The 16,483-nt window shown below is 46.8% G+C and overlaps 1 protein-coding gene across 2 annotated transcripts in view; it reads left to right on the top strand.

The window, feature by feature from the left end:
• Positions 1 to 16,483, top strand: part of ZFP64 (ZFP64 zinc finger protein) — a 78,627-nt gene that overhangs the window by 50,535 nt on the left and 11,609 nt on the right. The window contains exons 1-3 of one of the 2 annotated variants that reach the window (XM_036073089.2): positions 9,464 to 9,615; positions 14,857 to 15,006; positions 15,247 to 15,309. In XM_036073089.2, the coding sequence (XP_035928982.1) occupies positions 9,510 to 9,615; positions 14,857 to 15,006; positions 15,247 to 15,309 (319 nt within the window). In that variant the 5' untranslated portion in view covers positions 9,464 to 9,509. Of the gene's footprint in view, positions 1 to 9,463; positions 9,616 to 14,856; positions 15,007 to 15,246; positions 15,310 to 16,483 lie in introns of those variants that run through there. The other variant, XM_036073087.2, reaches the window with a different exon arrangement.

Raw genomic sequence — 16,483 nt, 5'->3', positions numbered from 1 at the left:
ATGCCTCAGAGTTATCCATTTGTGGGGCAAGGGCGCTGAGGTATTTATCCACCAGCTCCCAGCATTTGCTGATAGAGAGCCACTCCTGAGGTGGCAAGAAGAGATGAATAGCCCATGTCTTTCAGACTGCTGCACAGGTGGGCAAAGGGGACGCTGGCAAATAGAGAAAACCCTCAGGAAAAATGATGCAGGTACTGACCGCTGGAAGTCAGTCTGGCATGCACCAAGGTGACAAGGGCGAGGGCATATGGGTGGGCGCCAACAGCGATTGCCAGCTCTATAGCCTTCCAGTGTCTCTTTATACAAGCATAAGCAAATATGAATATAGTCTTCCATTATCCCCTTCCCTTTTGCTTCCCTTGCTTTTTTCATTTAATATATTCAGAAAATCTTACCAAATGAGTACATAAAGAGATTCCTCATTTTTTTTTTTTTTTTAACGGAGGCCAAGTATGCCATTGTGTGGCTTTACCACAGTTTATTCAGCAAGTGACCTGTGGACAAACACTTTCAGAGAGTGCTGCAGTGAATAGACCTTCTTGTAGGCGGGTCGTTTTATTTTATTTTATTTTATTTTATTTTATTTTATTTTATTTTATTTTTTTAGAGAGAAGGAGCTTGCGAGCAGTGGGTGGAGGCGCAGGGGGAGAGGGAGGGAGAATCTTAAGCAGGCTTCACACTCAGCACAGAGTCCAACACAGGGCTCGATCTCACAACCCCGAGATCAAGATCTGAGCCAAAACCAAGAGTCGGTCGCCTAACCAGCCGAGCCACCCAAGTGCCCCACAGTCCCTTTTAATACTCAGGAAAACCATTTGAGGTAGGTAGATTTATCATCCTCATTTTACAGATGAGTCTGAGGTTCAAGAGGTTAAGAGACTTGCTCAAAGCACACATCTGTGGAGAGCTGGACTCGGGTGAGATACTCCATGTAGAATGTGCTGGAACCCAGCCCCTGGCACGCAGCTAGCGTCTGTGAGTGTTCGCTGTTATTCTTGTCAGAGTCAGTACTTTGCCAGCATTGCTGCCTCTCAGGGGAGGAGAGGGGCAGTAAGTAACCTTGACCTTCGTCAAACCGAGCCTGGAAACTGCCTCTGAACGTGTCCCGCTTGCCATACGCGGCCCTTGCGTCTCCTTCCCACCCTCCTCCTCTGCCTGCCTGCCAGCATTCTGCCCACCTCCAGCCAGACGGAGGTTCCTCAGCAGGGCCGTCCCTTTACCTCCTGGTCTTGGCACAAGCTGTCCCTTCTGCCTGAAAGCCTCTTAAGCCTCTCCACCTCACTTCTCCACCTGCCCAAGACCTACTCATCCTATACACCTGGGGTTACAAACCCGCCTGTCGCAGGAAGCTTTCCCCGACCACCGTGCGAACCTTTCTCACACGGCATATTGTACCTGCCTGTTGACTTAGGTTCCCTCCTCATTACCCTGCAACTTCCTTCTAGGCTTACTGTTGCATTCCTAGAGGTGAGCAACCTCACAACCAGGTGGAACCCAATTAATGTTTGCTAAACAGATGAATGGCTCCAGAGCAAAAGCCCTAGTAGACGGTGTCAGAGTCAGGGAGACTGTACGGCCCAAGACACGGAAACACTCAAAGGATCTGCAGGTGACCCTTGGTCCGGGTGATTCCAGTGTTGCCGGAAAGGGATTGGAAATTCACGTTTTTCAGGACCAGGTAAGACAACTGACAAGCCCTGGTCTGCTACACCCTGCCCCAGGTCTAGAAGCTTAGATTCTTCGTCGGGGACCACATTCCTTTAGAGTTCAGGAACTACCAAACCTGTAGGAGCCAGCAGGTGGACTGGAGGCTGTTTTCTCTATAAATAAAGGGCCCTGATCCACTGTGTCACCCACAGGGTATCCTCCTCCAGGAAGTCATCTCATCGGTTCATATTCTAATCCATGAAGGGGAGGGGCTGGGTGTGGGAGCAGAAAGGAAAGAAGAGGAAGTGAAGATCGGGGTAGTGGTTATTAACATTTTCAACGAAAACCGTGCCCTAGTGACTTTTTAACGAGTTCCCTTTTTTTTTTTCATTTTCATTTTAAAAGTCACATATGCTGATGGGAACGTAAATTGATAAGGTCACGTCAGAAAAAGTTTGGCAGTTCCTCGGAACGTTGAGGGAGAACCTGTGCTATGATCCAGCTAGTCCTCCCCCACGCTGCACGTCTCACACTTACCGCACATGAGGGTCACGGGGGGATCTTGTTAAAATGCAGATTCTGGGCGTGGAGCAGCTTACACGCAAGAACCACGAAAGCTGTGTAAGAATGTTCCCAGCCACGTTGCTCATAATTACCAAGGTGGAAACCACCCTTTGGCAGCGAAGGTGTAAAATGTGGTAAATTCGTGTGGAGCTTATGCAAGAGTGAAAATCCAGTGCAAGGACACCTGGGTGGCTCAGTCGGTAAAGCCTCTGCCTTCGGCTCAGGTCATGATCCCAGAGTCCTGGGATCGAGCCCTGCATCAGGCTCTTTGCTCAGTGTGGAGCCTGCTTCTCCCTCTGCCCGTCCCCCCAACTCCTACGCACCTGCGTGCACGCTCTCTCTCTGACAGTCTTTAAATAAATAAATAAATAAATAGAAGTTGGACCTTTAAAAAAAAAAAGAAAGAAAAGAAAATCCAGCGCAGCTGCCTGCAACACCACGGCACATCTCACAAACTTAAAGAAGCAATGGAAGGAATATTAGCCATGCAGTTCCAAAAGCCGCAAAACTAAACACCATTATTTAGGTGACAAAACTACTGTTTTTTTTTTTAATTGAAGCATCATTGATGCACAGTGACAAAACTATTTTTAAATAAGAATTACACAAAATTGGAGCTAGTGGAAGAAGGTGGCAGAAGGCAGGAGAAGCTAATGGATGGGAACATGTGAAGAGTTGCTTTGGTACTAAGAATGTTCTAGACCTTAAGTTGTTGGTGGCTGCAAGGGTGTTTGTTTTAGTTCATAAATTGCACATTTGTGTTTTATACACTCCTGTGAGTGTGCCAGATTTTATGATTTAAAATTTTTTAACTTAAGAGATTTTTAACTTAAGAGATTGCCAAAAAGTGTATATCAAGATGTCATTCAGACAACTGTTGTTCTGTCCCCAGGAATAAGTCATGTTACCAGTTCCCCTGTCTCATCTGCACTCACGTGTGTCTGTATGTCTGTGTGTTAAATTTAATAGAGAGATGCTGTTATATATTATGTTTTTACTATGCTATTGTGTGTATGTATGTATGTATGTAAAACACATACACACACAGTAGCATAATTTGTATACTGTTCTGTCCTTTGGATATTTCACTTAACATATCTTGAAGAATATTCCATATCAGTGCACAAGGAAATACATCATTCTCCATTATGGTCATACAGAACGTATTCCATTGTATGACAGAACCATAATTTAGTTAATTATTTTAACTATTGCTTTTTAACTCTTTAACTTTTTAACGGTCAAGCAGTGTGGTAATCCATTCCCTATTTTTTTTAAAAGGAGATAATACTAAGGATCACGTCTTTTTTTTTTTTTTTAGTTTTTTTAAAATGTCATTTATTTGAGAGAGAGAGCATGAGCAGAGTGGGGAGTGGAGGGGCAGAGGCAGATGGAGAAGCAGGCTCCCCAATGAGCAGGGAGCCCGATGCGAGGCTCGATCCCAGGACCCTGAAGGGATCACGTCTTCTTAAACAGACACGGAACACAGGCTCTCCAATCCTTCCTCCCTCAAGCTACTACCCAGCCACCATCTTGCTTAACACATAGCCAGGGTGTACCCTTCCAGTACCTTTTACTTTCCATTGAAAGCATATATGGATTTGAATAGATGTTTAATTCTATCTGTGTGGAACTTGCTTTTTCTTCAGCGCAGTGTATCTGGAACTCTAGCCATGTGTGTGTTCATAAATCTGGTGACTACTTTTATTTGCTGCCTGGTAGTCCGTGGTATGGCTAAACCTTAGTTTAACCTAGCCAGTCCCCTGTTGTTGGGCAGTTAGGTTATTTCTCAGTGGCTTTTTTTTTTTTTTTACTATGACAGTGGTGTTGCCACAAACATCCTTGGACACGCTCCCTTGTGTGCACGGGCAGACATTTCTCTGGAGAATAGATGGAAAGCAGAATTGATAGATCACTGGCACTTTATTGCCAAACTGCTCTCTGAAGCGGTGATAAACATTCACGCTCTCACCAGCAATGCATTAGAAGACCAAACTCCCTGTGCTCTTGCTAACGGTAGATGTTACCAGCATTCTTAATTTTTATTGATCTGATAGGGAGAAAAAAGAGAGGAATTTATGGTTATTTAATATTCATTCCTTCATAACTAGTGAGGCTGAATACCTCTTCACAGGTTGGTTGCCCAGAATCTGCTTTTAACAACATCACCAGATCATTGTTCTGCACATTAAGGTCTGAGAAGCACTGAAATCACAATCCGCTCCTTAACAAGGTCCCCAGGTGATCTGCACTCATGTTAAATTTTGAGACACACTGGAGTCAGAATCTGCATTTAACAAGGTCCCCAAGTGATTCTCATGAGCAGTAAGTGTGAGAAGTGCAGCGTGGGGGAGGAATAGCTGGATCATAACCTATGTGCACCTTTGCTAATATGTGTGCATTTAATCTTCCCTGTTCAGACAAGATAAAAATGGTATTTCAATTTATTTTAACTTGCATTTCTTTCATCATAAGTGAGCTCAGACTTTTTTTTCAACTTTTTATAAGACATATTTTTTTTTCTGGGAACAAACTAGTCACTGATGCTTCTTACTTTGCTTCAAACGTGCCAAAGCTAATCTTCTTAGAACCTTTGCTTGTTACCTCCCTCAGAAATGCTCTCTCTCTGGTTCTTCCCATGGCTGCCTATTACATCAGGTTTTAGCCCAAAGGTCACTTCTAGCCAAACTCAGCTACCCTCCCCCGTACCACCCAGTCACTCTTGGTTCATGCCACCCCATGTCATCTTGATTGTGGCACTCATCCTTATCTGAAATGACCTCATGCACTCATTCATTCATTCATCCATTCATTCTCTGGCTGCCCTGTTGGGTCTTGTTTGTCTTGCATATCACCAGGCAATAGTGTGAGCTCAAAAAATTATCAGTTGAACAAATAAATTCCTGGCAGAGAAAGAAGTCAGATTTGCTCCTGTCTGCCTTTACACCCTCTTTGGGAATCATTTATACCTGGATAAACATTTATTCATTCATTCATTCCTATATCCATAGTGGAGAAAGGTAGTGGAAAGGACAGAAGTCAGATGAGCAATGCCTTTTTCTCTTAAGAAAGCAATTACTTGAGCAGTATTAAATGAGTCCCTTTGAATTTCTCATTTAATATTCATATATTGGGGTGCCTGGGTGGCTCAGTCAATTAAGCATCCAACTCTTGAGTTCTGCTCAGGTCATGAGCTCAGGGTTGTGAGATCGAGCCCCATGTCGGGCTCTGCACTGAGCGTGGAGCCTGCCTACGATTCTTGCTCTCCCTCGCCCCTCCCCAACCCCCCCACCTCATGCTCTCTCTCTAAAAAAATAATACACATATATTGAAACTGGTATGAAAGCATAGAAAATCTGCAACTCAGAAGGGTTGGGTGAAGTCAACACAGGTTTGTTTGCTTCCAGTTTATTTCCATGGACAACAATATCTGTGCCTAGTTAATTGGAACCACCAATTCTGGATTAGTGTGAGCTATTATTATACATGATAACTATTATAGTAAACTAATACATTTACTGTTATTATAGTCATGGTTAACACGTAGGGAGTACGGCTCACCACTAGACATTGTACTTCGTCCTTTGCATAGAGAAATCTATTCATCCCTGTAACCGCCCTAGTTATATTAGCATTGCCATTTTATTGATGAGAAAACTGGAGTGCACAGCACTTTCCCAAGGCCACACTGTCACAAAGCCAGGATTCCAACTCACATTGGCTCTAGAGTAATGTTATTTACATTTTACTGCTTCTCAATCTTTATAATGCTTTATAAAGAGATCTAGAGGGGTGAGGAGAATCTTGTATAATTTAGAGGTGCACTGTTTATCTCTTGGCAAAAGACTTAAGTTATCAAAATCACAGAGATTTTCCATTTTTCCTTTAAAAAGTGACAAGCATTGAAAATTTGACTTTCTCTTGAAGGGGACTACCTAGCAATCATTAAAAAAAAAAAATCAGGATGAAGATGATATATAAAGAATGAGAAAGTAACTCATTTCTAGAGAAACATCCTGTGGTGAAAATATTTTGAAATGCACGTTTGGCCACGGTTTCCGTGTTCTGTGATTGTGTTGCTGAAGGACGATGAAAAGGCGTCACCTCATTCTGCGTGTTTAAACTTAGCAACAGAATTTTCTGATCTGTTTAAACATTGTCCAAACGGTGGGTTTGAAATCCATCTGTTAAAGATGTAGTGATGCGCCCTCTTCAGTTTAATTGGCAAAAGCCCCAAGTTGATTATCAGGGAAGATGAAAATTTACAAGCTGGATTTCAAAAAACAGTCAACTTGTATAATTGGTGAATGGGATTGAAGGAGAATTGTGATTTATCATAGCCAATGAATGATACCCTGCTTTCACTTAGATCTCTAATCTATGAGTTATAAATGTAATTTTTTTTTAAGTAAGCTCTATGCCTAATGTGGGGCTTGAACTCACAGCCCCTAGATCAAGAGGCGCATGCTCTACCGACTGAGCCAGCCAGGCGCCCCTATATTTTTTTTTCAATTTTTCAGTTACGACCCTTGAAGTCAAGCCATTAAAACCAAACATGGTAATGAATTTAATTTACAGCCATAACTTTGAATAGATGTATTAAAGAGTATTACAACAATGCCTCCAAAAAATGAAACAAATTTAATCAGTTGCTGTCCTTTTGTGAAAAATAAATTTTGCTTTGTTTTTTGTTGAAACTGTACATGCAGGGAAAATGCAAATCAAGACCATAGTGAAATATCATTATATATTAATTCGACATCTGATAATACTGGGTATAGGAAAGGATGTGGCTCCACAGTATTTCTTACTTTGCTGGCGGAAATGTAAATTGGTGCCACCATTTTGGCATAATCTCTTAAACAGTCACCTACAATCCAAAAATGTGTACATTCACTTAACCTCTGACACTTTTTAGAAGGATCATAGATCATACCCACACAATTCAGAAAGACGATACAACCCAAGTGCCCAACAAGAGGGCAGATGTATAAACTGTGCTATTTTCACACCATAGAATATTACACATTAGTCAGAAGAACGACAGTGACAGCAATTTGGATGATTTTAGCAATATAATAAATGAAGGGGGATTCCTAGAAAATTACATACCCTTTTTAAGTTCTTTAAAAATTAAAATTGTGTTTTTTAAGATTACATGTAGATGCAAAAGAGCTTGCTGAAAAGATAAAGCAAAGGAATGAAGTATGTGGGGTTTAGGTTGATGGCTGTATCAGAGAGATGTAGGTTATGGTTATGCTCCCGGTTTTGAGTGGTGGGTTCCCTGGTATTTATTATATCCTAAGAAGCCTGGGAACAAACAAGCAGCCAAACAAACATAAGCCAGCAATGGATCAGTAATGACCAGGTGTCATGTACCAAGGATTAATCCAATTGTGTGCACCTGAGCTGACAAAATGCTATCTAAATATTAAATATATAAACACCTGTACACACCTCAGGCAATCTAAAGGGGTATCAGATATCTCCCATCCTTCTGGCTGGGTTTGCTTCCCCAGAGGCAACCACTGTCCCCGCCCGCTTATCCAGTATCCTCCTGAGACTTTCCAGGAGACGCGATAAACATAAGCACAGACATAGGTTTTCAAATGGCTTTCTGTATATATGTAGCTACATGCACATCCTGGAGAAAAGTTTAAAAGTTGTTTTAAAAAAAAAAAAAGTGCTCCAAGATTTAACCTTGGATCGCTTGGCTGGCTCAGTGGGGAGAGCCTGCGACTCTTGATCTCCGGGCGGTGAGTTCAAGCCCCACGTTGGGGGGTAGGAATTACTTTTCTAAAAAGTCGTAAGTAAATATATAAATAAATTAACCTTGAGTGACATCACCTGGCATTACACAACCATCCCTAAAATCCATTCACCATGTGAAAATCAGCGGGAAGTTGGAGAAAAACAACTCAAGTTTTTGAGAAATGTAAAACTCGTCTTCTTGCAGGCCCTGCCCTAGGATTTGCTAACGGTAACCCCACAGAAGGCGAGTCACAGGCGGCTGCTGAACCCCAAGGGGCGGCCCAAGCCACAGCGCCAACTGTCATCAGGGTGCTGTTAAATACACGGACTCCCAGGCCTCTGCCCCCACGGATTTAGAGCCGAACCTGGGTCTTTTCTAGCAAGGGCCCCCACGTGATTCGCAGGTTTGGGCAAGCTTTGGGCATAGCCCCGCCTTAAGCAACTCCCCAATTTGTAGAAAGTAAACACCTGAGGGATGTAGGTGGCTTCCTTGCTCCCTGTTGGATGTCGTTCACCTGGTGCAAGGAGGGGCTTCCCCCCCCCCCGGGTCTCATCAAGGTTACAGCCAGTCTGAGCATGAAAGCCAATTAGCTCAACCCCCCCCCCGACCACGCCCCAGTCACCTGCTGGGCGGGCCCACGCCCCTGTTGGCCCGGAGGCTTCCCGCGCGTGTGGTCTTAGACCTGGAGCGCCCGAGTCACCGCGCGAGGGATGGGGTGGGGCTTGGAGGCGCCGTATAGAAATACAGATTACTGGGCCCTGCCGCCTGAAGCCAAAACTTTCGGAATCTGCATTTTTAATGGGCTCCTCAGTAGAGTGGTTCATCTGCAGTTGGAGACTCTCTGGGCTCATTTAAATTTTAAATGCGAAGATGCTGGAGGTCGTGCTTCTCAACCTTGGCTGCACATCAGAATAACCTGGGGAGCTTAGAAAAAAAAAAAACCAATGCCGAGGTTTCCGCCCAGACTAATTAAGTCAGAATCTAAAAACACGGCCTGTGCGGCCGCAGCGGCATCACCTGGGAGCTCGTTAGAAATACCGAAGCTCAGGCCCCACCCCAGACCCACTGAGTCAGAATCTGCATTTTAACGAGATCCCCAGTGATTCGAGCGCACATGAAAGTTGGAGGAGAGCTGTGCTTCTGAAATTTTAATGGGCAAACGAATCACCTGGGGATCTCGTTAAAATGCAGACACGGTTTCTCAAACTTGAATGTGCATGCGAATCACCTGGGGAGCTTGTTAAAATGCAGATTCTGATTCGGCGGGTCTGGGGTGGAGCCCGAGAGTCTGCATTTCTAACGAGCTCTCAGGTGGTGTGGGCTGCAGGGGCGCGGACTGTGCTTCCCCCCGACCCCCGAGGTCTTGGCTCCGGGCCAATCAGCCGTCAGGGTTCTTGATAAATCGTCCTGCTCGGCTGAGGAGCAGGATTGCCAGGACATGCGCGCTCCAGCCGGGGAAGCGGGGGGGTAATTTCCGAACTCCGGGAAGCGGTTGTGGGAGGCAGGCCACTCGCCGCGACTCGCCGGGGGCCGCGCTCCTCTCGCCATGTCGCGGCGCAAGCAGGCCAAGCCTCAGCACCTCAACTCCAAGGAGCCGCCGCCCGCGCGCCGCGAGTTCGCCGAGGCTGGCCCGGGGACGGCGGGGGGTCCGGGTGAGTAGCGCTGCGGACGCCCCGTCTGGGGGCTGCCGGCAGTTTCTCGGACTGTCCCGGGACCCGCGCGGGTGCGGGGCTCCGGGCGTGGAAGGGCGGGGTGAAGCCTCCAACGCGAGGGCTGGGGCTGGGACCTCGGCGCCCCGGCCCTACGCCTTTGTAAGTTACACCTCCTTGTAAATTCCCTCTCTGCCGGTAAACTATGCGGCTGCCCCAAGCGCTAGTAAATCGCGGTTCCTCTCCCAAACATGCTGGGAAGATGCTCCGAGACCCCTTCGGAGGGCCCTCTTCGGGGCGCGCCGGCACCCGGGTCCCCGACATCCTTGGTGCTGGCCTGGGGTGGCGCCCCTGGAGGGTGGGCCTTCTGAGAGACCCGCGTCTGGGACTAGGGGGGATGTCTGAGTTTCCGCCTGGCTCTGGAGCTAGGTGATGGCGAGGGCAACGGCGATGAACAAGCGGACAGGATTCCAGTCCTTCTCCAGTTTATGGCTGAGTGGGGTCGAGAAAGACGGCCCTCGAGACAGAATGGGGAGGCGTAAGGTGCGTTAGGGGTGAGCGGCGGAAGCAGACCTCACGAAGCTGGGAAGGGAGAGATGTGAGGGGAGGGGGCATTTCAAATGCGTTGTCCAGGGAGGGCCTCGCGGAGGTGGGTATCATCGAGCAAAAACCCGAAGGTTCTGAGAGGCTTGGAGATGCCTGGGGGAGAGCATTCTAAGCAGAAGGAACAGCAAGTGGAGAGGCCGGGGACGTCAGCAAGGCTGCAGCATTGGGGAGCGGGGGGGACGCACATGAGGTCGGACAGATGATGGGTGCCCTAGGGACTCCAGTAAGGACTTTGCCTTTTACTTTAGGACCCTTTTACTTTAAATGAGGCTTTGGAGGGAAGGGTGTGTCGAGCAAACCACTGCCACGGTCGGACTTTGCGGGCTGACTTGGCCGCCAAGTGGCTGGTGGAGGGGGTCCGGGTGACGCGCAGAGGCCCCGGACTACCCTAAGTCCTCAGGGCAGTATTTCTCACTCTGGTCAGTGGAGCCTCCGTTTCTGACGAGCCTGCAGGTGGGCAGCTTTGCTAACTCGCTAAATTCCTCAGTCTACCCTTAGGCACCGCCCCCATTGGAATCTCTGGGGCGAGGTGGGGTTGGGGAATCTGCATCTCTAAGGCGCTTCCCTTCTGATTATCTTGCCCTCAGATTGAGATAACCTAAATTCCCACTCGATCTCCTCTCCACCCCCCTCCCACTCCACCCCCGCAGTTAACTGATAACCTCCTAGTTCCGAGTGAACTTTTTTCTCCCTCTCCCCTGCGTTCCTTCGGCCCAGAAAGGGAGCTGGGGGATCTCGGGTCTCTCTGCGAATAAGCCTCAGACTTCTAGCAGTGCCAGGTCGGTCTGCTGGGCTTTGATGACCACCCGCCCAAGGAGGGTAGTGGAGGGGAGAAGTGTAACGAAGCTACTTTGGAAATAATAGTACCTAAAACTAAAATTGGGCTGGATGGAACTATCTTTTAACCGAAAGACCATAACTACCTTTGTGCCCAAAGACTATAATGGACACGGTTGCAACGAGAGGGTCTCCCTGGGGGGGGGCACCGCAGGGCCCCTGCTGATCCTCCATAAAGGAGGAACTGGAGAGTGTTATTGGGGGTGTTGAATCTTGGGGGGAAGCAATTATAAAAGACAATAACCTGAATGACCCCTGGCTGTTGCGTGGGGGCCCTGGGCTCCTTTTGTTCTTGCATAGCTGTTGTGAAGATGCCTCCTTTGGAGACGCCCTCTGTTTAGAAGGCTTAGGGTGTTCTGCATTGTGAGGTACTCGGGGTGCCCCCTGTGGGAGCAGGGCACAATCAGAATTAAGTGCCAGCCACTCCGTAGAGAAAAAGCAACCTTCCAACTGATGTGGTTTTTCCTCCTGCATTTTGGGTCTGTCCAGCTGAATAAAGGCCCACCTTCTTTTTGAGGTTTGTTTAGGCTTCCCCCATCCCACAGTTAGCAGGGGTGGGCCACTATTAATTTGCAAATGGCTTTGCAACTCAAATAGGTTTTGGAAGAAATAAAATGGAGCCGGTCAATTGGTAGACTTCAGTCATGACCAGTTTATAAAAAAAAAAAAAAACCTGAGGGTAACCTTATAAAAGGAACAGTGGTTTTCATAGGGTTAAAATGCCCACTGTACTAAATTGGGTTCTATCATGTGGCTCACCCCCACTTTCAGACTAGAAGGGTCTCTGTCCCAGCTGTACCATTTTCAGGAGAGAGTGGGCTTCCAGACTGGCTTGGTTTCCTGGATGTTTAAGGAAGTCTCCTTGGGAGGCCCTTCATGCCACTCCACATTCTACCTGGGTGACCCTTCCTAGTATTAGATCTGTTTTAAGACTGAGAGCGAGAGAGTGGGGGGGGGGGGGCAGGCAGAGGGAGAGGAAGAAGCAGATTCCCCCGAGCAGGGAGATCATGACCTGAGCTGAAGGCAGATGCTTAACCAACTGAGCCACCCAGGTGCCCCTGGATAGCCTCTTTTTTTTTTTTTTTTTTTGGCTTTAACACAGCAATTTCTTCTGCCTGTTTCCAAGTTTTCATGGCACAATGCATTTCCCTCCCTTGCAGAATCTGGTGGCTCACGTGTACCCATCAATGAACAAAATCAATGTTTCTATAGTGTTATGTACTAGGTCCTCTTACATATACTAAAGGATTTAATCTTCACCTAAACCTAGGAGAGAAGAGCCATGATCCCCATTTTAGATGTAGAAATTGAGGAACAGGGAAGTTGAGTAACTTCTCCGGGGTCACACAGCTAATAAATGATAGAACTGAAATTTGAAACTTAGCCCTGGCTTTCCAGTCAGCTCCCCAAACCACTGTGCCTTACAACCTCTCACTTAGATTTCACTCTTCAATCTTTCTTGGTTTCTCTGGGATTAAAAGTCCTTAAGAGTTTGATGGTTTTCTTTAATACGAATTGCTAAGTAGTGCAGGGTTTTGGGTTTTCCTCTGAGGAGCATAATGATGGGCTTCATTCAGATCTGGCCAGTGGGGGTTCTGATCAGCTGAACACTTCTAGCCCTGCAACCTTCATCTCTGAACCAGTTTCCCTTCTCACAGAGAAGGTTTCAAAAGTGTGGTTGCCAGATCATCATCATCTGGAACTTGTTAGAAATGAAAAATGACCAGCTCTACCCCAGATCCACTGAATCAGAATTTCTAAAGGTGGAGCCCAAGCCACCTGAGCCTTAAGCCCTCCAGGTAATGCTGATGCACCTGTTTGAGAAGCAGTGTCTTAGTGGTGGGCTACTCCTATTTTTAATGTGCACAGGAATCACCTGGGGAATCTTGTTAAAGTGCAGATTGATTCTGTCGGCTGGGACCTGAGGTTCTGCATTTCTAACAAGCTTCCATGTTATGCTGATGTTAGAGCTCTGGGGATCACCCTTCAAGTAGCAAGGGCTTGGAGTATATGATGGAATCGCTGGGCAGGGCTTCAAAAGTGCAGGTTCCTGGGATTTACCCGTAACCACCCTCACCCCAGGTTATCTGGGGTGAGCCCTGGGAAGCTACATTTAAAACCCACAATTCATGTGACTCAGATACAGGTGTGGGGGCTCTCCTGTACGTTGTAGGATGTTTAGCAACATCCCTGGCCTCTACCCGCTAGATGCCACAGTCCCCTATGTGTGTGCACATATGACCATCAAAAATATCCCCAAGCATTCCCAGATAACCCCTGGGGGCAAAATTACCCTTAGTGGAGAGCCACAAGATTTGGTCACTTGTTCAGACCCTGTTAAGGGGCTTTGAGCACCACCACTATTCAGGTGGGACCTCTGCAATCCTTTATTCCTGAATTGTGTTTACAAGCACAGGCTGGGTGATGTACTGAGAATTTACATTGTTCTCTTAACCCTGCAGCTCTGCGGCAGGTCCATGATCCTTTTTCAAAGGAGTAAACTGAGGCTCAGAAAGGTTAAGTTTCAGTTAGCAAGTAGCTAAGCAAGCCCTGTGCCTAAGAGCTAAAGCCCACACCAATGTGTTCATTAGCTTCTCATGGTAAGAGGTTTACCCTGACAAACCTCTCACTGAAAACGGAATCCACCTTCTCTACCTGGAGCGAAAACAGTCCCAGCCTTTGGCCCATAATTTATCAGTATCTTTTTAAGACTTCAGGCATTGGCAGCACCTCTTTATTCCTTGGATTTAAATCTGTTTGGAGGGAAATCACTTTATAATCTTTTGGGAACGCTTGGGTTTTGTTACAGAAATGTTTAAACCTCCACATTAGATTGGACCGCATGAAACTATCTGACCATTTTGGCCCACAAAAACATCAGTTTCACATGGTTCTACCCTAATAACAGAACATGATGCCATGAACTCCCATGTACCTGGAGCTGGGCTTCGACAATTAATGACACAGGGCCAGGCTTGTTTCTTCTGTCCAGCTATTCCCCTGCCCTGAAGTATTTCGAAGCATCCGATATCTATACAACTTGTAAGTATCCATCCCTAAATTATGAGAATGCGCTTTAAAACTCTTAATTTCATCTTCACACCCCAAAAAAAAACCACTTTAGTGTTCATGCTTGTCATGGTCTTAAATGGCTTACGATATGTTTAAATCGGGATCCAAGTAACCACCTGATACCACAAGTCGTATCTTTGAGTCTGGTTTTTTCCCCTTCATCTTTAAGTGATTTGCTGAAACAGTGGCATTTTGTCCAGGAGACCAGTGGTGCTTGAAGTGTGGTCTGTGATCTACTGAATGGAGACCAAACAAATTCAGAAATCGAGTAAGCTTTGAAAAATAGCTTGACATTGCTGGACCAGCCTTCTTTCATCTCTAATGTTGGGTCTTTTTTTTTTGTATTTCATTTGTAATTTGCATTATATTTTATAAAAATAGCAGCCTGTGATGGATCGGAAAATCTTTTACAAACTAAGTTTTCAGTAGGTCATTTGAGAAGCCCCCGTTACAAAGTTTTGCAGCCTGGGTCTTGCCAGTTGAGTCTGTCCTGTTTCCACGTCCCTTGTCCCCTGTATTTTCTGGAAGTTGGTAGTTCAAGAAAGGACTTCTGTAAGGCCAAAGTGTACGTGGCTTGCCATTTTTAATGTTTTTGTTTTGTTTCTTGTGGTTTTTTTGTTTGTTTTGGGAGAGGTGATGAAGGGAGGTAAAACAATCCTGCTTATATTGTAAGACTTACCATGGTGGTGGTTTTCGAGAAATTAACACTTCTTTTTGTCTCCATTTCAGCTTCAGAATTAGAAGATAATGTTCCCAAACCAACGTGTCCCTCCACGGACAGCAGTGATGCCCAGAAAGCCCCTGCCTTGGCGCTTCCCTCAGCGTCCAAGGAACAAACGGTGACGCTTGGAGAAAGGACCTTCAACTGTTGCTATCCAGGTGAAACATGAACTTGAACGCGCGGAGCCCCGTCTCTGTACCGGGCGCTGGCGGGCAAGCTCCGCCTGTTTCACCTGCTGAGCCCTGGCCCCGCTCCGCGCAGTCACCGCGCAGGCGCATTCCGTGCGTTCTAAGCATCCTGTGGCGTCCGAGCTCGGCCCGGCTGCCCACAACTTCAGGTTTATAGGAGCTTCCTTTTTGAGGCGCTATTTTAAGAAAAGCTGGATTTTTTTCTTCTAGGTTGCCACTTCAAAACTGTTCATGGCATGAAAGATTTGGACCGCCATCTGAGAATCCACACGGGTAGGTGTCCGTTTGTTTGTGCGAAACTTTAATGTTGAAAAGAAGGAAATGGATAAGAATTTAAGTGCTGACACGTAGTGGTGGGCAGGACAGAAATGGTCTCTGCCTCATGAAATGGTCTGGTGCGGTGGGCTGGGACCTAAAAAGTCATGGGGGGGGGGGGCTGTCCTGGGAGAACCGGTCGTAGATGGGATCAAGGCTATTTCTGAAAGGCTTTCTGAAGAAGATTCTTGCCTTAAACTATAAAAGGTGGCTAAGTAACCAGACAAGACCAGGAACATTCCAGCAGAGGGGACAGCAGGTGCAAAGGCTTGGAAGAGGTGAGCTAGTTGGAGAGGTTGGTGAGGACGGGCTACAAAGAGGCCTTGTGGCCCTAGTAAACCTCAGAAAGGTCGTGGCCGTCTGGGTGGCTCCGTCGGTTAAGCGTCTGCCTTGACTCAGGTCATGATCCCAGGGTCCTGGGATCAAGCTCCGGGTTGGGGTCCCTGCCCAATGGGGAGTCTGCTTCTCCCTCTCCCTTAGCCCCCTACCCCCATTTGAGCATGCTCGCTCTCTCGCTCCTCCACCTCATGCACACATGCTCTTCCTCTCTCAAATAAAATCTGTAAAAAAAAAAATAAAAAGGGGGGCACCTGGGTGGCTCAGTCGGTTAAGCATCTGCCTTCAGCTCAGGTCATGATCCCAGGGTCCTGGGATCGAGCCCCACATCAGGCTCTCTGCTCAGCGGGAGCCTGCTTCTCCCTCTTCCTGCAGCTCCCCCTGCTTGTGCTCTCTGTCAAATGAAATCTTTAAAAAAAATAAAATAAAAATTAAGATATTGGTCTGTTGGCTTTTACAGAAACCAAACCAAGTGGCTTAAACATAATCAAGTTTCAAATACAACTAAAGGAGTACTCCACAGCTGGTTGAATGGCTCTGTCATCCTTAACCTATAGCTTCATCTCCAGGTACAAGGCAACTGCTCTGTTAACTAGTGGCAAGCAGAAGCGGGGGAGGGGCTCACAGCATCCCTCCCTTGGGCCATGCCCTGCCCCACCCCCCAGCAACATCCTTGGTGACTGGTGGGATATGACCCACCTCGGGCATCAAGGGGGGCTGGGAAGTGGTTTCCAGATACCACTAAACTCGGGAGCTCCAATAGGAGGCCCACTTTCTGGGCAATTAGTAGTCTCAG

This window comes from Halichoerus grypus, chromosome 10 (genome assembly GCF_964656455.1).
Source record: "Halichoerus grypus chromosome 10, mHalGry1.hap1.1, whole genome shotgun sequence".
In the NCBI taxonomy this organism is placed as follows: Eukaryota; Metazoa; Chordata; class Mammalia; order Carnivora; family Phocidae; genus Halichoerus; species Halichoerus grypus.
The sequence above is the reverse complement of the archived record's forward strand: the minus strand, read 5'-3'. Positions and strand labels throughout refer to the sequence as shown.